Raw genomic sequence first — 23,563 nt, forward strand, 5'->3', positions numbered from 1 at the left:
CGTGTCCGTGCGTACGTGACAAACTTGGGCCGGAACACGAATGCCAAACAACAATCTGGACGTACATGAAATGGATCCTTGGGCTGCACCGCTACAGGCTAGTGGAGCGCGGCGTGTATCTAGGGATGAAAAATAGACAAAAAAAAACATCTTTTGCACGCTTTCGTTTCTCTATTTTTCTGGTGGAAACGAGATCTATGTTTGGAAAAGTCAGGATAAAAAATGGGATCAAAATAAATATGCATGTATGAAGTTACACGATATTGTTGAAGTGATTAGTCTAATATTCCAAACAAAGTAGAAAATGGAAAATTCTGTCTGGTTTCATCCCTACATGTACATGTACCCATGCATGCCCCTGCCATTGCCCACCAAACCGTATGCACAGTAGCACACAAGGGGCGGATACTGCAGACATGGCAGACCGAATCATGCAGCAGCCATGAGCCCATGACCGTGTTGAATGAGTAGTTGGAGCACACCCTCCACCCATCTGCATAAGACTTGACCGCTACTCCGGTCCGATCCATATATACGTAGCCACATTGTTGCCGATCGATCGAGAGACATTACTACATGCTAGTAGCTAGCTGCAGGTCAAGGGTGTACGTACGGTGGTACGCTGACGTACGCTACCATGGCTTGCTCCAGCTGCCGGCTCGCCGAGGCCTCGCTGCTGCTCCTCGTCGTCATCCTCGTAGCCGCCGTCGGAGCTTGTGCTTCTGCCGAGGCGGAGATGAGTGCGAAGACCATCGCGGCGGCTGCTGCCGGGAGGAAGGACGATGTCGTCACCCAGCAGCAGCAGCAGTGGATCATCCTCGCCGTCGTCGTCACCCTCTCCAGCAGCGGGAGGAGGAGGAGCAGAGAAGAAGGAGAGCAAGGACGATAACGGGAACAAGGAGAAGGAGAAGGAGAAGCCCAAGGGCGGCGCGACGTCGACGAAGAAGCCATCGCCGCCGGCCAAGTGCGTGACGAGCAAGGACTGCCACCTGAAGCGGCTGGTGTGCGCCAAGAAGTGCACCATGGCCGCCCACAAGAAGTGCGCCGCCAAGTGTTCCCATTCTTGCAACGCCCTCCCCATCTGCACCTGAGTACCTGATGAGTGATTGTTGGAGCCCTTAGCTTTTTGCAAGCACTGTACGTCCAATTAGAAAAAGCTGGAGTCCTTGGCCTAGTTTAGATTGAGGTTAGGTATTAGTATTTGGTACTGTAGCACTTTCGTTTGTATTTGACAATTATTGTCCAATCATGGTCTAACTAGGCTCAAAAGATTCGTCTCGTAATTTACAATCAAACTGTATAATTAATTATTTTTTTATCTACATTTAATACTCCATGCATGTGTCCAAAGATTTAATGTGATGGAGAGAGAGTGAAAAAAACTTGCAATCTAAACAAGGCCCTTGTTCTTCCTTCTCGCACTGGATACTGGAGTAGAGTAGAGTAGCGCTAGGATCATCGAGTCTCTCCCCTTTCCTGATTCCTGCCTTATGCGTGTCAGAAATGTCTGAGTGTGTGTGTTTTCTAGTATTTGCCTACTGCTTTCCTTGTCTTTTGTCACTGCCAATGCTGGATTGCTTTGTTGTAAATCATAAGGGTCTGTTTGGAACGTAAAAATTTCACAGAAAAAACACAAGAACAGAAAAATTTTCCAGCGTTCCAAACATGCCATAAGTTTGCTTATTTTCCTATCTGGATGACGATCCAAGGGCACGAAATCATGAAATGCAAGTAGTCATGCCTTTCCAATTTCCCACCTATGACAGACTCAGGGGCAGCAAGCTGTACTTGTACATACATACAAGATACAACCTATGAATCCATCACCGTCATATTTACAGCTTACAGATATTACGTCAGGGAAGCAAGCACGCACAATAATCCATCCATAACTATAATCACCTTGATTACTCGCACTTTCACCCCAGTGATTCATATAAATAAAAAGACATGGTCAAATAAAGCCGACCAACCAACATTACAGATAACACGCCATTCAGTTTCAATTCTAGCTCTAGCCCTACTCGTATTTGGAAGACAATGGTTCATGGCCCCTGTGTCAGTCTTCGCAACTCGTTCTCCTCATCCAGTGTCTCCATCAGTAGCGGGGGCGCATACTGCGCGCTTCCCTGATGCTCTTCCGAGTCCTGGCAGAATGACAGGACCATAGTGTCGATCGACATCTCCACCACTGCAAAGAAAAGCTTTGCAACTATATAACCCAGCGCCCACGACAACTGCCAATAAAAAAAAGAATGTTGCACGTTTATCAGTCATCAGCTTCTTCATCCAAATTATGTTTGAAAAAAAAGCTTCTTCATCCAAATTGCACCAAGATAGAGGAACTCAACCATATGCTGCAAAGCTTGATGATCACTTACCAGCACGGGGACTAGTGGCGATGATATCTTGTTATGGCCAGATCTGTACTTGTGCTTATCCAACATAAGGAAGGCAAACATTGCACACAACAGGCTAACACAAAGCTTGCCCAACAAAAGAATCACATCCCCAATGACATTCACTTTCCCAATACGCAATATGTTGTTCATGATTAACTCAGTTGCTAGCACGGAAGCCATGCAGAATCCTTTCCCTGTAACTGGCAATCTGTAGTACAAAATCCCAAAATATATTTAGCAACCTATTGGGGTCAGAATAACAAGCATTTTTCATCATACTGCTACAAATGCACGCTAAACTAATTGGGAGGAAACTTAGAGAAATTAGAACGTATATAACGCCTTCTAACCAGAAATCTAGCTATAGACAGAGAACATTGATACCTACCATGACATAAGCATTTCGATTCACTGATTTCAGGGTCCAATCAATGCAACCTAAGCAGCACTGAGATGAGGATGATACTGTCTTCCCAAACCTGCTTTCACGGGCAGAATTAACAAATTTCAGCCTGCGGCGTAGTGACTCGAGTATGAATCGCACCCACTCTACGATGGACACAATCAGAGAGCCCAGAGCCACAGATCCCAGGCTATAGCGCAATAAGCGCTTCAGGGAAGATACCACAGTATGGAAAGGGATATCATGCTGCATCACAAATGTGACACCAAACATCAGTCACATGAAAATAGTATCCCTCTGGTAATAAAGCTATAAACGAGATGAAAATCCTCAGAAAATTGAGATCTATTTCGTAGTTACAATTCTTTACCAGAGACCAGAGTTAGGTTTCTGAGATGCTTACCGATATTTCACCACGTGCCCAGTAGTATGAAGCAACTGATCCAGCAATTATAGTTGAAGAACACCCGATGAAAAATTGTGTTGCCCAGTAACAGCCAAAAAAATGGAAAAGAATGGCGATGCCAATATGCGGGGTGTAATGGATACTGTAGCCACAACAGCTGTCACAATTTACTTTGCCAAGTTTGAGATCATAGGAACAGCAATCATTATTACAATCATTTCGTATAACTTGACCGGCGCTGAAAAGATGAAGTGTTGCTGAAAACCAGAACATGTAAAAGATAGCGAAGGATGAAGTATGGCACAACTGGAAAAATAATAAGTGCCTGGACTTTGCCAATGACCTTTGCAGCAACCTAAATCAAGTTAACTCAGATAAGTGCTCTAAAAATACAATGGAGGAGCAAATGAGAAAAACCTTATAAATGATGTCATATAAAAAGTTTGACGCACTGTCATGCTATCAGATATAAATTAATGCATATGTTAGCTGTAACCCCCAGTAAAATATCCATTTAATAAAATGGTTCACATGTGAAACCAATAGATTCAGCACTGTACATACCTTCAGGACAGATGTTGCTATCATAATGCGCCGAGCAATAGCTATTGAAGTCAGGAAAGCAAGTATCATTATCACTGTCATCAAGACGGAAGCAGCATGAAGGTGATTTATCTCCTGATTGAAGATGGACGATGAGATAATGAGCAGCTTAACAGGATATTGCTCAAAATGGCTCCAACATGAGACAGAAAACATACCCGTCCACCTATGCTAACATAAGGATCACTTTCACCAATTACAACAGTCAAAGGATCATGGCCAATCCAACCAGCTGAGTACATAAAGTAGTTAGAAGATGTGAAATCGTGTATAAGATTTAAGTGTGAGAAACAATAACGGTCATATTATGATACTTAGTGTGTCTATAGTGAGAAGTATCCCACCTTTTATATAGAAGAACATTGTAACAGATATCACAAGAGCATTGAAGACCACCACTGTTATCCAAGACATCCCAGCAACAAAAAAGCGAATCATGAGTAACCAGATCACAGATAGGAACAGAGGGAGTAATCCCCCACAAAGGATTAACACAGGCCAGGACTTCCCAATATCTGCAACATATCTCTGCAAAAAACCGGAAAATGTCACTTTTAAAAAGGAAATATAGTTTTGAGTTCAGATAATGTATAAGCAGACAGGCCGGTTGATATCTAATAAATAACAGTTTTGTTGTGCATATTCATCGCAGGTGTCTGCTACCATCTTCTTGTTTTGGATGATTCATACTTCATAGAATCATTCGTGTAACTTATAGGTTAAAAGCATGCCCATCATCAAAACACTTTTTTTAAACTTCTATTAAACCTGTTGCACACATGTGAAAAGGAGCAGCATTTTGTTTGTTGCTAAATTCTTGATACAAATAAAGTAAATTGACAGAGTGCAAGTAGTTTCAGGAGCATCACAAACCTTCATGACGGCAGATTTGCTGTTGATTGCATCATGAATTGTTTTGTCTATTAGCATGTTTTCATCGATGCTGACACCACCCATGGCCTTCCAATGCTTCAAAGAGGCATTGGATGCCCGTGCAATAAACTGGCAGCTCCAGTAGACTGAAGTGACAGAGATCAAAATTAGTGACCAGAGGTCAATTTCTTAAAAGTTGGTATGATGCTGCTAGACATCAAAGACCTGATATTCATGTGAGACTTACCATTTACACTTGGAAAGATGACAGGGTAACAAGGACCCTGCAGCTGGAGAGAACTATTCCTCATGTCTGGTGTGAGGTACTCGAAGTAATCGTAGTCCCTGTCAATCCAATCATCGACAGAGAGGCGTATGTCACCTTCTGGATAATCGCAAACAAAATTCAAGCCATCTTCGGCAGGAAGTGGGCATTCCATCAGGCAGATGGCTTTAGCGTCAGGTAGGTCGATGTGACTGGTTTTGAGGCCACTTTGGTAGACCTGGTTGGGGTTCACCCAATAGCGAACATCCAACTCACGCAAATCAGGATCGCCATGCCTGCTCCCACATATGTTCCCTTTGTAGTCCAGTCCGTACGTCAGCCTGTACAATCAAAGAGGAATAAATCGTATATAGAGTAGTTATTATCCGGATGATAAGAGTATGCCGTTCCAGTGAGGAATAGGAATCTGCTTAAGAGAACTGATATTAAATCTGACGTCAGCAAGCCGGGCAAGGGCTCTAGCGTTTGCACAAGAGATTTTTTTAGTCTTGTCTACTAGTCTGAATGGAGACCTCAGATTCAGGCGGCAGTGACAGTAAGAGGTTCCAGTACTCCAGTGGGGATAGTGATAGAAGTGGTGAATGCAGGAGTAAAATCGACAAAGGTGGAGCATTGAGGTAACGGAGAGGAGTATAAACTATAACGGACAGAAGGTTGATCCCTGGACCTGAATGGTATTTACTTCACTGTTGGTGGTTGGTTGCTGGTAGCTGGCAATTGGTGTAGCAGAAGCAAAAGTTTGCAAGAATATGAAATCCATGATATGGAACTTGTCACCACGAAAAATGTCTTGAGGTCGGTCCATTGCAAGAACAACCAACCATGACACGAGCTTACGTTGTTTTTCAGGTGTGCAATTAGTCTCAGCTACAGATTGCGTAGATGGTCTTTCTTTCTTTCTTTTTTACTGGATGCAGCCAAGTTTGAGTACGAACGAAGCAGCTGCAGATTCCACTACTGTGTACTAGTAATTAATATAGTTGCCTAGTTAGTGAGAGTAACTAGGGTACAGCAACCAGGAATAGCAGTGCCAAGGAGTTGCCAAAAAAAAAAAGAGGAAGTGTCGTCTGACTGAAGAAGTACGAAACAGCAGCAAAATGAGGGTGGAAATGCAGGAAATGGAGGAGGCGGGAATTAAAGAGGAAGAGGTGACATTTGATCGACCATCTTGCCTCTGTAGCAGCCCTCCAAAGCAGGCAGGCAGGCATGGAAGTCGAAATGGGAGATAGCGAATGCCGGTGGATATTCGATTTCAGCAGGGGTTAATGTCTGAGTTGAGCTTGGTTGGTGCTGATGGTTAATGGTAGAATAGCTAGCGGACAAGGAAATGAATAGATCTAGTACTTAATCAACACAGCGAATCGAGGAAGCAGGCAGGCAGGCAGGTTGTACAATAAAATGTAGAATGGGGGGAGAAGAGCAGGGGAGCAAGGCGATGAAGGTCTGAGTGTGACTGAGTGAGTGAGTAAGAGCACCTGAGTGGGTTGCCCCGGTTGAATCCGAAGCTGGAGTTGACAATCATGGCGACCCAGAAGGCGGCGAAGAGGAAGAGGAAGGGCCAGTCCCGGCACTTGCGGTCATGGCGAATGACGCCTCCTCCGGGCCCGGGGTCTGGTTCGTCGTCACCGGCGGCGGCGGCGGCGGCGGAGGGGTAGCGGCCAATGATGGCGCCTAGAGGACCTCCTCCACCCAATACCATTCTGGCTCTACTCCGCCTCCTCGACGCAGGAGCAGCAGCTACGGCTTTTGGTGTCGGTGGTGGTGGTGGTGGTGGTGAGGTACCGTGTTGCTCAGTTGCCTGCCAGCGAAAGCTCTTGGGGAGGGAGAGGGGAAAGGGGTTTGTTTCGTTTCGGCCGGGGATGGGTGTGTGGGTCACTGGGTGTGGGACGGGAGCTTTGAGTGATGCCACTCTCTTCGCTACTTGTATATCTAGTGCTGTGAACTGTGAACGTGTCTTCCAACTCCAATCGCGGTCGCAGTCTCCTCCCCTCACTTGTTTTTCTTTCTGTTTTTTTTTTTTTTTTTTTTTTTTTGCCGCCGGGAGTTGGGGTTGAGGTTGAGGTTGAGGTTGAGGGTGGGTGAGAAAGTTGACCAAGATTTATTTGTGAAAGTCAATCCATTAATGACCTCGCTCGGCCTCGGCTGCAGCGCTGTACCTGTAGCCCACGCAGGAAGCAAAGCGTGCATACTCTACACACTAGTACTGCTAGGACTCTAGGAGAGGCTGGTTCCGGGCCCTTTTCTTTTTTGTCGTGTTTCCTGGGGCTGCCGTTTGACCCAGAGGTTCCCGCTTATCGCTCTTTTGGTTTAGGTTCGTACGGCTTATAAACCATGACTCGTGACTGAGTGCTTGTTTAGTTCCCAAAAACTTTCTCAAAAAGTGCTACAGTAGCCATTACATCGAATCTTGTGATACGTGCATGGAGCATTAAATGTAGACGAAAAAAAACTAATTGCACAGTTTGGTTGGAAATTGCGAGATGAACGTTTTGAGCCTAATTAGTCCATTATTGAATAATAATTGCCAAATAAAAACGAAAGTGCTACAGTAGCCAAATTCCCTAAAGTTCGCGAACTAAACACAACCTTAAAGCACCGTCGGCTGATTTGGTATAAGAGAAAAATACTATTTGTTGGCTGATAAGCCATGACTTATAAGCCGAATATGACCCAGCGAACAGGCCGTATATCTATGACTCTAAATTAATTTATTGTTAGAATATATTTCATAATTAATCTAATAGCGATGTTTATGCTGAAATTTGATGGAATGTTGTGAGAGAAAAATACTGTTTATTCGCTGAAAAGTACTACTGCAATAGTGCAGCAGAACAAGGCGATTATTTCGTATTATAAATGGTGATATTTTTTATTTATAATTGATCAAACTGAAGGTAATAAAACGTCACACTGCGCTAGAATTGTATTCTTCTTGCGACGAAGGAGTATAATAACACGATCATGTGGCGGTCTTTTCCTTTCTCTGTTCTACGGTAATATCCAGTTTCTATTATACTATTCTGGTGGCGAAGGCTTATAGACCTACGTTCCTTGGGGTCCTAAAGTCCGGAGAAACTGCATGTTCGCTGGTTAGGTTTCTGGGCTGGTTTGGACTGGCTGGTGCTGATTTGTTGTGAAAGAAAACACTAGTTGATTGATTGAATAAGCTTGACTAAAACCAACAAACGAATATGGTGAAAGAGTGGACTGACCAGGTCTCTATAAGTAATATATCTCATCTACATTGACGAATGACTTTTCAACCTTGCAAGTACTGCATAGAAAGGTTGCTTGCACATGCCTCTTTCTTTGTCGCCTTTTCATCAAGCTTGGGTCTGTTCGGCAAATACTATAGACTCTAGTCCTGATAAGTTTAAATGAACAGGCCACGATCAAATTCTCTTTGATGGTCTTTTTTTTTTTTGTTAAGGTTGTTTTGTGTCAGTTTTTTTTATCATATATTGTTTTCCTTCATTTTTTTTTTCAAATGAGCTGCCACTTGGCCTGGCTTGGTGTATTTTTGTCAACCCAATTTAATACACGGTTTTTATAGCTCCTTTTATAGTTAACCGAAGTACGCAGTTGGATAAAGTAAGCTAGCTCGCGGGGCTACAAAGGTAGCAGAACACGTACAAGACAAGCTATCTCATGAGCGCCAAACCAAGCTGGCTTCTTCACATCAGACCCAAGTACCATCACGAGACTGTTCTTTCTGTTGAAGAGGCCAAGTACATATAAAGCGAGCCCTGTTCACTTGAACTTATCAGCCAGTTTATCAGTTAGAATCTATAATATTTTTCTCTCACAATAAAATAGCTTCAGCTGACTTATCAGTCGACTTATGTATCAGCCGAACAGAGCCTTGCTCGAATATCTTGCTGGTTTCACCTATTTAGCCGTTGGTCGTAAGGTTTTCAAATATGATTGGTGCTGATTTTTTACACAATCCGCTAAAAACTGTTGTTTAGAAGGGAAAAAGGAGATTTGGTCGAACCTAATACTCAAGAATTCAAACAAGCATCTTGTCTTAGGAATTAGGATGGATGCAACTCCGCAAAATCTGCATACAACATGCTACGTGTGGGTTCTACTCCGTTCTCCATTCCATAGGCATAACTTGATTTGGAAGACCTGGGCTCCCTCACAGGTAAAAATCTTCCTTTGGTTGGCATTCCAATGCAGGCATTGGACAGGAGATAGGCAAGCTAGCAAGGCATGGCCTGAAGGCGAGGGAGCGTTATTTCCTTTGCGACCAAGCACGGAAAACAATTGATCACATCGTCGCCACATGCCCATTCACCAGGGAGCTTTGGCATTGTACTGTATCCTACGAGTCCTCGGCCGCCACCTCTCCCCCCCAGGCAGTAGCTAGCGATGACCTTGCGCTGGTGGCGGTGGCTACGTTCTCTCTATGATGGTCACCAACGTTCGGGCATGGACTCCCTTCCCTATTCACGTTGGTTTCTTGGCAAGTTTGGAATAGCGGAATGCCGGATGCTTCCGACTAGCGTCTGCTACAGTGAGCGACCTACTTCAGATCATCAAGGCCGAGGCCGAGGCCGAGGCCGATCGTTGGATAGAAGCTGGTGCGAGCGGGCTTGGAGCCTTGGCTGGTAGGTAGCTGCTGTAGGAATCAAGCTGGATTCTAGGTTGTTCAATATAAAAAAAAAATGTAGCTCCTAATGTATCCCAGCGTGTCTGGCATCTGTATTTCTTGTAAGATAAGCTCTCTTTTTAATACAAAATGAAATGATATGCAACGCCAGTGCATGTTCCAGAAAAAAAAAGAGAATTCAAACAGGCCGGCTCCATAGGATACATTTATTTTAATTTTTATATGTGGTTTTTTTTTCAGTGAATAATTTTTATATGTGGGGTTATTATTAGCCGGCCGGTTCTACACGTCGAACCTGCGAGCGGTACAGGACAGGTACTGCACCTCCATGGGCCGCACATCACATCCCTGTTCCTCAGCCTCTCCCTGCCAGTCCCACCGGCCCACCCGCCTGCCTGACGCGCCCTCCAGCGCCGCCCGCGGGCCGCGGCCACTCGCGTGTACGTACTACGCTGGAACTGGATGCGCCTCGCCGTCCGGCGGTGCAGGTGCAGCCAACTGACCTTACAGAACCTGTCCTCCTCCTCCTCCTCTCTCTCTCTCTCTCTCTCTCTCTCTATTGCTGGGATGCAATGCAAGACGACGATGCGATGCAGGTCTCCTCAACAGCAAGAATCAGCCGTCCGTGACTCATGTCATGGCATGGTAAATTTTTTTTTCCATGCTTGCGATTAACTTTTCAAGCCAGGCCCAAGGGAGTAACTAAGCTGGTGGGCCGACGGCTGGACCGGGCCCCCACATCCAATTTGCTTGATTTCGCCGAGCAGACAGATCGGGTCGGGTCCTCCGCCGGAGCCGGCGACGAACAAGCATGGTGAAGGCGGTGGTCGGCGACGAGGCGCACCTCAAGGCCTTCGAGGAAACGCTCGCCTCCTCCTCCTCCTCTCCTCCACCTCAAGCCCAGGTCGTCCACTCCCTTCCCTTCCCTTCCTTCCATTGCGTACTTGCGGCTCCCTCCCTCTCATCGATCCATCGCGAGACACCCTCTGATCTGGTTTCATCTGTTAATTCCCAGGTGGGCCTCGTCGTCGGCAAGCTCAGCGCATCCTCCGACCGTGCCCTTGTCTACGCCCTGCTCCCCACGCCGCTCACCGACGCCGCCGCACCCGCATGCTCCCTCCGCGCCGCCCCCAAGTCCAAGCCTTCCAAGGGCGGCGGCCGAGGCTCTTCCTCCTCCTCCTCGGACGCCTCTCTCGACTTCGATGTCGAATGGATCGCCGAGCACGCGCGGCAGGTACTGTACTATACGCTCCCTCCCATGCCCACGCGCACACCATCAATTCTTATTCTTCAGCAATTTCTTTCAATCTGTTGCGTATCACTATTCACTATTTCATGCATGCTTTTAGGTGTCTAGGATGCTGCTCGGTGGTATGAGTGTCGTAGGTGCTTACGTATGGGCTTCCGAGGCATCATTCAAGGCCACATCGCCTGCTGTATTATCGCAGGTTAGCACTGTCAGCTTCTTCGTTTCATTGGTTCTCCCCTTATGCTAATGCTATGGTTCAGGATCAATCAACCGGTGGCTCTTCCTTCAGCTGCCAGGCTCCGCTTGCTCATACCATGCTTCCGAAGGCTTGGATGTGAATTGTTTACCTGTGTCATGCCATCTTTCAGGTTATTCGAGCGATTTCCCAAGCCTGCTATGGCAGTGCATCCGGTGAGAGGCTGCTCATCCACATTTCTTACTGTCCTCGAAGGTGCTGCCTTATCTTCCTACATGTTAATTAACGTTGGCGCTCTTCTCAAAATAAGATATGTTTGTTTGTCCACTGCTCATCTGCGTAGCAGTTTAAGTACTTGATTAACTTGGCGTTTGATGCTTACTTCTGCTATAAATGAATGAAAATTCCATGTATGTATATCCGCTGTCCTTTTGGATATCAACAGGAAGTATTTTTCCCCCCTTTGAAATCTTGTTTCTTCAGTCACATTGCATCCTTGTATGGAGTTATCAGCTAATGTTAATGGGCTGCGATTTTTTTATGAAATATATATTTTCATGTGTTACAGATGGGCCTGTCGTATATGCGAGGTTGCATCAGCAAGTCTGCGTCCGTGTGATTTTAAATACAGCAAACTATTATCTTCTCTTCAAACTTTCAGATGCACATATAATTTTGAGATAAGGTACTAAATTTAGCATTTCTTGTATCTTTATGACATACACAGACAATACCAGTTTATCTGGTTTGAGTCTCTAATTACTACACTTGTTGGCATAGGCTAACATCTGTTCAAGCTGAGCCGTTTAAGAAAGTTATTTTGAAGGCAATCAGTCATCTCACAGAGGAAGTGCAGAATGCCAGAGCTTTGGTCAATGGGCTTCTGGTAAGTTATGATTCTTAGCCTCTATTGCAGATCTGCAGTTGGAGAAGTACACAGATGCCAATGCCACAAACTTAGGAATGCTCATCACCTAGATGAACACGGGCGGCTAGTTCCATGTAGTTTAAAAGGTTTTGTTGACTTTCGTAGACCTGCTCTCGGAAGCTCTAAGGTCAAACTGATTCACTTCATATGACAATCAGCAATCTAATAAAGGGCACGTACCCAGTACTGCCACACATGGTGCGTTCTAGGGAAATGAATTTCTGAATTGAATTGAAGTTCCAATAGGCAATTCTTGAAGTGGACTGTCCATTACATAAAATAATATTCCATATAAATTATGCCGTTCCCTTTAACCCATTGCCGATAATTCATCATATCATATTATGTAAGAACATCTAATGTCTGCACTCGAAATAATAAGATAAAATTTATTAACTGAATGAGCCATAGCATAAAAGGCACAAAAAAGGTTACCCGTTCACACCTTTTTCTTCTTCTGTAGCTTCCAGCTTCTAGGAGCCACTGGTATACATGCTTATTAGTTCAACACTCAACTAATTAGAAACAGAGTTGCTGATTATATTTGAGAATGCTGCTCCTTCTACAACAGCTTGCTAATTATGCATTTTTGCACCTACTTTTTCCAAGCAGTTTTCAGAAGACATGAACATTAGTACAGAGGACCCACACCAAGTTGATTTTCTTGTGCCATTCAATAATGATGTGCCTGTTGAAGGTGTGCCTTAGCTAATGCCATTTCCTGTTCTGTTTGATGGCACATTTCTGTTGATGTCGTTACGAGGGCCTAACATTGTACGGTTGCACTAAAGAATGCAGTTTAGAGGGAGTTGCTGGGCTTATTCGCTTTGTTGGATCTGTCAGCGCCTTGGCGTATTTAGGCCCGAAAGAATCTATTTCAGAAGCTATATCTGATCTAAAGGTAGTTAAAATATCATTCTCTACTGTTTTGTCTTTTTCACCTAGTTGCATTGTTTTCCATGATGTGTGCATACGTAGTACTAGTTCCAGTTTGTTACAAGTGCTGTACAGGCCGTTGTCTTTGGCAAATTTACTTCCATTTGTTTTGAGTTCTCCAGATAAGAGTTCGGAAGGGATTGTTGATGCATTGGTGATCAAAACATGACATGATTTTCGGGGGTTTTCAGTTGCATAATCTCAAGATTCTTGTTCGAAGTTAGTTTGATTGGATTCAGTACATATGATATATATTTTTTTAAAGGAGATTTACTCTGCTTTTCAGAAAGCAATAAAGGGTCTTACACGCTGGGGATACCAGCTACCATTCAGAACATATGATATTTTTATTTGACTACATATATGTTGTAGAGTGGGCATTGATTTGACTGATGTAGATTCTGGCGGAGGCAGAAGTTTAATTTGGCTCGCACTATTGCATAAGCATAGCTGAAGCCGATTCTTGTTTGAAGCATCATTTTAGTTATGAAAACTAACAACTTCTTGTATGGGCTGCTTCTCTTACTCCGTATCTAGGCAGACATCATTACAAGTCTAAAAAGCAGGTTGGATATAATCCTTGATGAGGCAGATGATGGCCCTGCCACTGATGAATTGGAAAAATCACCATCTCAGAAGGCCTACTCAAGTTATATTTCATGAGTTGAGGTACATATGCTGTAGATAGCCTTTATTATACGTTGAAAAGATTTTTGTTTTAAGTCTGGCTCGTTGATTAATGAATGCTGTAGAACGTATTTAGTCATTGCATAACGACATTATTGTATTGAGCTTAACATGCTTCCTTTCCTCTCTTGATGATAGACAACAAGTCTCACAACTGACTATCCGTTTTCCCCTTCAAACAGAGAACCTTATAGTTTCTCATTCCCAAGAAGAGTTCTGATACCTTGGTTGAGTGGCACCTATGTTTGTGATTACTTGCAACAATCAGAGACAGCAGAGGTAGTTTTGCAGTGCCCACACAACATTTCATTTCCTCTCCTTGAGTCCTACTTGAGTGGAACTGTGTAGCATTCTCAATCCTGCTAAAACACTTGACACCCTTTTGGCTTACATGACTTTCAGGATGCTTTGGATCGCTGCAAGGAAGTGATAGCATTGGAAACAGCCGTGGAGAGCTCTTCAATCCTGGAATCAGAAAGTGCAGCACCTTGTAGCACACTAGAATCCTTTTGGGATATGGTGCCTGGATCTCGCAGCGGAGGACAAGGTGGATCCAGCAAGCTGGAGGACAGTCATTCTGTACAGAACGATGATTCAAGCAAAAGACAAGGTGGTGGGAATTTCAACATCGTAGCTGCTCTGATCGTGCTACTGGTTGCTCTGATAGCTGGATTGGTATTCTCACACTGCTGGTTCCAATACCTGAACCCACCTGCACTATAACTGCGTTGTACCACCAGTAGATGAGATACCAAAGATGTTAGAAACTGTTGAAATGGAGAGTTGAATTTATTTTATGTTAGAAACTGTGTTTACATATTTTTTTTAATGTCCTGTCGCCCTTGTTTGCAGCTAAGCTAAATGTGCTTACTCGCTAAATGTCTACAGGACTATATACTTATCTTCTCTGTTGTGCCTGCCTGAGAATGAATCCTATCTGTCTAGGCTGCCAATTGGATTTCCCCGTCCAATTGAAGACAGTTGAAAGGTTTGTTTTCCTTCTATAGTCATGGCAATGGAAAGAAGGCAATGATTGATGCCGCAACGCGTGACAGTTTTTTTTTCCTTTTTGCTTAGATTACCTACAGCCATCACCTTTTCTTTTGTTCAACGAGATCGAACTGAAAACAAATTTGCATGAAAAATGAACCGAGCAAGGAAATGAAGCAAGCAAATCTGATCGACGGCCGCCTATTTGGATCCTGGCACCATGGTCCATGGCGACGCTGCCTGGCTCAGGCGCGAGGCACCTCTCCCAGATTCCCATCCCACACGGCGAACCAAACGATCCCATAAATCCAAGGTCCGCCTTGGGCCCTTGGTCATGTTACTCTGCACTGCATCGCCGCCTTGTGCTAAGGGCATGGCCGATGCCCGATGCCCCCGTCAGCCTGAGCAAACATACATCATTGTACACACCACATATGTTCCCCTGTCACACCAATCGGTGACTGGATTTGTTTACATACAATACAATCCACAATGTTAGTAGTTAGTACAGCTCGTCTCTTATACTGTTTAGAAACAATCTGAGCTCCCTCGCTTTCCTCTCGTGTTCTGGAGACTGACTGCTATCAGCCTCACAGTCCTGGTCAGGCTTCTTACCATTCCTTCTACTCTTATCCACTTTAACCGGTGAAGGTGAAGAGAGATCGATCATGGCGGGTTCTACTACTTCACTACTCTGTCCATCGCTTCTCTGTGACGAATCAGCTTCGCCTGCTGTCCCAGTCCCATGCCTGAACAATGGTGATTCTTCCACCTGCACATCAAAGCCACCTGTTCCAGGTTCAAGCTTGCAACAGGAGGGTTCTTTCTCTGGCAAATTGCTTATATCCCAGAGGGCTCTTCTTTCTGCTTCCATACACAGTGGTGGTCCTTCTGGAGCTGCCTGGGGTTTATGAGCAGCGCAAGGTGAGGGTGATGACAGATCAATTGGCTCATGATCCAGTGCTGAATTCTTCACGTCGCACAAAACAGTATTTCTTTTTGACTCCACTGATCCAATCGGCAGACTTTGGCGCTGCAGATCAATCCCATCCATGGTTACTGCATCTGAATCACTGAACTTTCTGGATCTGGCAATCTTACAAGATCGTACAGGTGGTGATGGAGAAGACAGATCAACAAAATCCTGGAGCGGTGCCACCATCTGTATATCTGCTGTCTGAGTCTGAGGGCCATTGGCTGTACATGGAAAGGTACTGCTTTCAGATTCAATTTCAAGTAGCAATTCTTGGAGCTGCGCATCCACATCTTTTACGGCAGCAGCAGCTTGACCTGATTTCTTTGGCCTAGCTCTCCTCTTTTGCTTCTTCTGAGCATCCTTGTTTTCCAAAAAATCAGTTATTTTTTCTGGGCAAGCACTGCAATTGCATAGGTGACAGGTAAGGCATGTCAAATTTCCCATAGATAAAATACAAATCCAAATGAAAATTTATGTTAGCTAAAGCATCACATCAGCCAAGGCAACTGATTCCATATAAAATGGAATCCAACTAGCAAATTAGGCTTCTACAATAATGCCTTTTGTTCCTCTCCTGTATATTATCATAGAACTTCATTATAGAAATCAGCCACAATGGGTATTGTACATGCTTTTTGTCCCTAAAATTTACTGAAATACACCATTTAATGTTTTCTGATCATAGTTAGAATCTGTACATGTCACGTCCACAAATAATGCTCTGCAATAGAAACATGTGATGTTCTACTTCATATATTGATTTGATTTTGAAAGGTGAGTCCAGTCTGTGAAACACCACTTACGAAGGACTATGGTAGGAGGAAAAGTGTAATTACCTTCTAACAAGATCCCCTGGAACAACTGAAACTTGGAGCCCATCTATGTTTCTCCATGAAACCTCATAATATTCATTTCCTTGAACTTTTCGCTGCTTCACAATCGCCAGTACAGGGCACGGCACTGGCATCTGAAAATTAGATAATCAGACTTGAAAAGTAGATGTCATATGATCAGTTCAGAAATGCACTCAGAAATCAAAGCCTACCTCATCCAGTGAAGGTTTTATTCCTAGATCTGAAGACTGTGGATCGGAGATTTGAAAACCTTCGAAGTTCTCTCTCAGCAATCTTTGGAAGGATATATTCATCTGCAGACATGTTTTTAAGGAAATAACTCAGGGAGTTCTCTCATGTACACAAATGTGATACTACTACCTTAACATTGAATATATCTGATAAAACCAAGCATAACAATTAGGGATTTAGAAGGTACCAGTTTTCACAGGGCTCCACTCAAAGTATTGCTCACATATCTGTTGCAGCTGTGACCGAAGAAATGGCTGCTGGCTGCATGCCCTGGAGACAGAATGAACACTTAACATCAACCAATAAGCCAACTAGACCAGCATTTGACAACCTGGCTCATTCCTACTAGTCATTCCAGAGAGTAGGAAAGATGGAAGCCAACCTCTGCACGGCTTCTGAATCTGGTGAATGACATTTTGGCTCCAGATATGCATTTATTATGTCACGAAATTGACCACCAGAATCTTGGTTAATCCCAACCTCTGTAACGAAAAAACAAGATATGAACAGCAAATTTCCAATTCTATGTTCACTGTGTTGGCGAAGAAGTGTGATGTAGCTAAATAGCTGGAGAAAACTACAAAAAGATTGCTTACCACAGGTACTTGCTTTTGGGCACGTTCCACCAACCCTCCCAGCATTGGCGCCACTATTTTTTCCTTTACATTTTCTTGTAGGTTTAACTCCATCGGACAAAATTTGATCAAGAATGGCATCATCCCCCACAGACTTAACAAGGCGGCATGCTAATTCCTATAACGATTATAGACAAAATTACAAGAAAAAAGAAAACAGTGATAAGCTTCATTACTTTGATTTTATGATTACGTATGGAGTTGTGGACAGTAAACAAAACAAAACAAACAAAACAGTTGCAATACAGTTAGTATAAGACACTACTAAATAATAAGTATTGCTGGGTCAAAAGTCCACACGTGCTGTCTGTGACTTTTGGTACTTACCGGGCCAAAGCCATGGACTCCATTAGAATAGTCACTACCAAGAAGAACTGCAAGTGATATCTGAAAAGATTATGAAAGTTGAAAGAAAGAAGTCATAAATTATGCAGTCTTGCAAACAAAATTAGGAAACACCATGAGAAAGACTATATTAGTCAGAAGCAAAGAATAATTTAAATGAACAGGTAAAGGCAAGGGAGCAAAAAATAATGAGAAGACTTTAACAGCCTGTTCGACTGGGGCTGAAACGATTCGTATACGATCGTGGATTATTACTGCTGGCTGGTTTGGTGTGAGAGAAAAATACTGTTCTGACTGGAAATTTACGATCATTTACGACCAAGCGAACAGGGCGGTTGAGTCAGATAGAGTGATGTTGTTATTGCATATTCATTTCAGGGTCAAGCAGATTGGGAGATGAGTTATCTACTTATGTTGATTAGATAACTTCCAATAACCTTCAGTTCAAACCAAGCAACAAATGCAAGGTTGCACTACTATTCACTGGAAGATTCTTCTACCGTCAGATACTACAACTTAACTGGTACTTACTTTCACACTGTAATTAGAAAGGGCAACCAAAAAATTGATTTGCTGTCTCTCTCAAAGACAAAATGTTTTTTTTTTCTGGTAACTCAAGGCGGACACTTAATTTTTCTGTATTCCTAGATACGGCATTGGATGGAACTTCTCAATGATGGTTAAGAAGATATACCATAAGTTTAGCTGAAGCAGGAAAAATCATGCAACGTACCAGTGAGTTCCTGCCGAAACCAAGCTTCTTCTGAATGTCTTCCATTTCATAGCAAATTACATAACCACTCTCTCCTGATCAGAGAGAGCGAGCATAAGCAAATCACTAGGGTCTAGGCTACATAAATAAGGCACTTCCTAGTATAAAAATGAGGGCAGATAATGCATATAATATAAGACTTCTTAGCATGATTAACGAAGTAGAGCAATAAGGCTCAGAAAACAGCTATTACCTATGAAAACATCTCTATAAACTGTCCTTGCACCAAACAGGAATGAATCTGAATCCGATGTAAAACAGCCATCCTGAAACAGAATAGATGGTACATCAGAAACATGCGCCTATTGTTGGTTTCATTAGCATCATGACACAGCATTGTACTTACACACAAGGAGGCAAAATTAAGCAATGCACACTGTGCCTCTGCTTCTTCCACACTATTAAAGAACAGAGCGGTTAAACAAAGAGGCAGGGTTAGTCATGTGGCCATGGCATTACTGATTTACTGGTACATGTGCTACTTAAAGTAGAGTTTTCTTGGAGCAGAGAGAAGTAGTACCCATCCAAGCAAGGGATGCCAAGGGCCAACCCAAGATGCTTGGCTTCTTTGATCATGCGTGAGAACTCTGAGCTCTTGTTCCGGCGCAAAGAAGTCAGAGGTTGTGAGTTGGCCTCCTCTCGAGTAGCCTGGGGTGAAATTGATTCCAAAGGAGAATTTAAATGACTGGGGGTTAAGAAAAATTTAGGGGGACAGAGCATCAGCAGCAACCTCAGCAGCATTTACTCCCAGGCGGCGCCTATAAGTAGCCAATTTGACTGAAGGAATCGCCCCATCTGAAGGCAAGAGCGAGAAATGAAGAAATTTTAGGCTGATTTGTTATTTGATTCAACACGGCCATTAGGCATTGCCATTTCATTTCGGGTCCAAAAAGAAACGAAAAAAATAAAGAGAAACCTGAGACAAAGATGAGGCTGCAGTTGAGGGCGAGGAGGGCTCGGATGCGGTGGAAGAGGTTCTTGAGGTAGACCTTGTCCCTGAGGAAGGCCGGGGAGCGATTGGCGCTGCAGAACTGCACGAGCCAGCAGGAAAGATCCACGCACACCTTCTTGTTCCTGACTCCAGCACAATTCATATGAAGAGGGGGATTGGAGGCGGCGGATGAGGGAGAATCCGCAGCCAGGGTTTGGGGTTTGGGAAGGGGATGGGGATACAGATACAGATACAGTGGGAGCAGACTGCTGATCTACTTACTGGAGGTGCTGGAGCGGGAGCTTCTTCTTGCAGGAGTCGAGGATGTCCCAGAGGTTCTTCACCCCCATCGCCGCCGCTGCAGCTGGAGGTCGCCTGAGCCGGAGAAGCCAAGAAGCCCCTAACGGAAAACAGCCACTGCCGGAGGGTCGCGAATTCCTTTGCTTTTGTGGGAACGAACGGGACCAAATTTCAATTGCGTTTAAATACGCTTTTACACCCTGATTGCGGAAATGAGTCAATGGCGCTATTGGAGTCAATTTACTCGCCAAAGAATTCCTTATCTACCATTGAAATATATTACTCGATGTTTTTTCTTTTCTTTTGGAATTAGAGCATCTTCAGCCGTCCCCATTTCCTAACCCCTAATGAGAAAAACTGTTATTTTGAAGATCTTATAGCTCCATTAGTTCTCTAAACCTAACCCAAATGAGAATTGTTTTTCTCAGTCCCTCGAATCATAACCTCACACCCCTCAAATAAAGGGGAGACATCTCCTTCCCTAATCCACTATTTTTCTCATTGGAGATTTGATTTTCTTGTTCTGCTGGAGAGAAGACCTTCGAAATCCCAAAATACTTTTTATATCTCCCTTAATAATTAGTTTTTGGGGTTGGAGTTTTCTCCTACTGCTGGAGATGCTCTTATATTACTCGATGGTTGATGTCCCATTTGTCACCTGAGAAGTAAACTCCATAAACATAGAGACATACATTCAATACATAGAGATTGAGATCACAAGTTCACCGTGAATACATGGTCAATAGATGTCATAAGGTGATCGTTGGTACATAGACAAGTCATATAAATCAACAAAAAGGCCTCTAAAATAAACATGCATGCCGCACGCACAGTAAATTAGGTTCAAAACAAGCTAAAATAAATATTTGAACACATCACAGATTGCATTAAGTTCATAAAGTAAGCCTTCTCTTGCTCCTAGCTTATTGGGCATGGATAGCAGGAACCTCTTCTTGCTTCTTGTGCTCACACAGGGCTATCGAGAAACATTGGAAGCAGCTTATTTTCATTGACCTCAGCTTGTGTTTTCCCTCTACACTTGGTTGTTCCTGCTTGTTTCTTCTCTTTAGTCTTGTTTGCAGTTGCAGCAACTACATGATCAACAATTTGTTGGCCTAAAACACATTTCTCAATAGGAATGGTGTCGTGGGTTCGTAACCACGGCTAGTGATTAGTAGATCGATTAGTGGGTTGATGTGTGGGGCTTCGGTGGTTAACACTCAAGGCGCAAAGGGTTTATTCTGATCCGGAGCTTGAAGCCCTATGTCCAATAAGTGAGTTTTTCGTGTTAGAATGCTCAAGCGAGTTCTCACAACGAGAGAGAGATGGTACACTAAGCTAGTTTTGATTTGGGGTGTTTTGGGATTCATCGTCCCTTTCTACAGGGCCTTGCCCTGCCTTATATCTCGGAAGATGAGGGGTGAATAAGGAGTTGGGTATCGTGGTTTCCTTGGTTACCAAGGAAGCTCTAAGGTTTCAGCATTCTTGATCTTGGAGTCGTTGGGGGCATCCGACGCTCCATCCTTCGTGGTCGACAGCCCAGAACCGTCTCTACATCATCTGCGAGGATCAGGAGCAGGGGGCCAGGAATAGGTGCTACCGTTGTATCTGCCCTAGTCCGTCTTTCTATTGTCATTCGTCACACATGCCAACAAAGAAGAGCCTTCCCAGGAGAGACTGACACGACTTCCCGTGCCTCTGTCTCCCTCTTTGTGCCGAGAGGTCACGCGCTCCATCTGATCGTGGTATGTCAAGCCCTGGCCATGACCCCTTCGTCCCGAGTGGCCGTCAACGCCTCACAGGGGTGAGGAAATAGCGCCCTAGCTACCAGGACCATGAGCTCTGCGGTTCTGTTCGTGTGTGAGGATCCTGACGTCTGTCGAGGTCTGGTAGGAGACTCCCAAGTCGCCGTAGATGAAGGGTTGGTCGGGATGATGGGGTATGGGCCCGGCGCTAACATGCCACCTTTGGTTAGTCCCGAGCATCGACGCCGGGACCTGGATTGAGCTCCTCGAGAGCCCTCAGGTTCCCGAGCGAGGGATGTGTTCGCCAGTCCGACCAAAGGCGTCCTCCACGATTGATGAGGTTGCCCGTTGATCAGGTTGTCTTGGGCCTAGAGGGCCTTTCTCGGTATCCAGCGGGGGAATCAGTTAGGGGTTAATCATATTGTTACGATGCTGATCCAAGGGTTTAAGTACCCCTTTCACTATCGGAGACGGCTTCTTTGCCGAGTGCTTTTTATCGGGCACTCGGCTAAGAGGTTGTTTGCCGAGTGCCAGAGAGAATGCACTCGGCAAACAACTGGCACTCGACAAAGAGGTGGTTTGCCGATAACATTCGGCAAAGAGGTGGTTTGTCGAGTGCTCGGTACTCAACAAACCAGAACACTTGGCAAAGGGCCGCCTCCGTTAACGGCCGGCAGGCGCCATTAATCCTTTGCCGAGTGTCTTCTCCTGACACTCGGCAAAGAGGCTCCTTTGCCGAGTGTCATTTTTTGACACTCGACAAATCATATTTTTTTTTTACTTTTGACCTCCAAATTTTTTCTGCAATCCTCATACAATACCTGGTATTCCATGTTCTAATGTGGCACATTTCTCGGACTTTTTCTATATTTCTTTAATTTATTTCATTTAATTGAATTTTCTTGGATAATTCAAATTATAACCGCTAGTCATTTGAATAATGAAATAAATGAATGAAAAAATGATATTCATTTTATTTAGTATAATGTGAGGCCGTATCCAGGAACATACCATCAATTTCAAACATCTTGTTCACGAAACATGACCACGAACTTGCGGTCGAGTTGTTTTTACATTCTATAAAAAGCAAACGAAGTCCGAAAATCATGAAACTTGCCAAGATGTCATGATATCATATGTGGAGGCTGTGATAAAAAAATTGTGGAGGTTTCGTGCAAGTTTGTCACGTACGATGCTTACCACCTTGTCGGCCTCTTCCCGAAATCATGAAACTTCTTCGGGGATTCTTCGGTTTGCAAGCATCGTACGTGACAACTTACGCGAAACCTTCTCAAATTTTTATCACAGCCTCCACATATGATATCATGACATCTTAACAAGTTTCATGATTTTCGGACTTCGTTTGCTTTTTATAGAATTTAAAAACAACTCGACCGCAAGTTCGTGGTCATGTTTCGTGAACAAGATGTTTGAAATTGATGGTATGTTCCTGGATACGGCCTCACATTATACTAAATAAAATGAATATCATTTTTTCATTCATTTATTTCATTATTCAAATGACTAGCGGTTATAATTTGAATTATCCAAGAAAATTCAATTAAATGAAATAAATTAAAGAAATATAGAAAAAGTTCGAGAAATGTGCCACATTGCAACATGGAGTACCAGGTATTGTATGAGGACTGCAGAAAAAGTTTGGATGTCAAAAGTAAAAAAAATGGTTTGCCGAGTGTCAAAAAATGACACTCAGCAAAGGAGCCTCTTTGCCGAGTGTCAGGACGGCTGGCACTCAGCAAAGATTTTTTAATTTTTTTTTAAAACCCCTCTTTTACCGAGTGCCAGATCGGTGGCACTCGGCAAATATTTTTTTTTAAAAAAAACCCTCTTTGTCGAGTGCCAGGCCAGGTGGCACTCGGCAAAGAATTAAAAAAACCTTTGCCGAGTGCCAGATCGGGGGCATTCGGCAAAGGGTGGATTTAACCCCGACGGCTGGGCCGGCCCACACACAACGCACACACGCACGCGCCAGCGCCGCCCCTGCCTGCGCGCCCGCGCCAGCGCCGCCCCCCGCGCCGCGCCACCGGAGGAGGAGAGGAGGAGAGGAGGAAGAAGGAGGAAGAGAAGGAGGCCACCGAAGCAACGGCGCCTTCGCCCTCGCGTGCTCCTACAGCGGCGCCGCAGCAACGCCGTCGGGGTGTGGCGCGGCCTCGCAATAGCGGCGACCCGCATCCGGCCA

The 23,563-nt window shown here is 44.2% G+C and overlaps 1 protein-coding gene and 3 pseudogenes across 1 annotated transcript; 2 read left to right on the forward strand and 2 right to left on the reverse strand.

Annotated features, from left to right (window-relative positions):
* The first annotated feature begins 637 nt into the window (after positions 1-637).
* On the forward strand, positions 638-1,520 carry LOC136472354 (uncharacterized; annotated as a pseudogene).
* A 225-nt stretch (positions 1,521-1,745) lies between these two features.
* On the reverse strand, positions 1,746-6,863 carry LOC136476557 (choline transporter protein 1-like; annotated as a pseudogene).
* A 3,429-nt stretch (positions 6,864-10,292) lies between these two features.
* LOC136476556 (uncharacterized) lies at positions 10,293-14,591 on the forward strand. The gene is given in 12 exon segments (XM_066474434.1): positions 10,293-10,492; positions 10,604-10,822; positions 10,938-11,036; positions 11,206-11,288; positions 11,602-11,718; positions 11,814-11,919; positions 12,574-12,658; positions 12,753-12,862; positions 13,435-13,539; positions 13,541-13,566; positions 13,767-13,863; positions 13,987-14,591. Coding segments are annotated over 12 exon segments (1,461 nt in total). The 5' UTR covers positions 10,293-10,399; the 3' UTR covers positions 14,308-14,591.
* A 385-nt stretch (positions 14,592-14,976) lies between these two features.
* LOC136472355 (single-strand DNA endonuclease 1-like) lies at positions 14,977-19,770 on the reverse strand (annotated as a pseudogene).
* Positions 19,771-23,563: the final 3,793 nt, after the last annotated feature.

Source organism: Miscanthus floridulus, chromosome 8, assembly GCF_019320115.1.
Source record: "Miscanthus floridulus cultivar M001 chromosome 8, ASM1932011v1, whole genome shotgun sequence".
In the NCBI taxonomy this organism is placed as follows: domain Eukaryota; kingdom Viridiplantae; phylum Streptophyta; class Magnoliopsida; order Poales; family Poaceae; genus Miscanthus; species Miscanthus floridulus.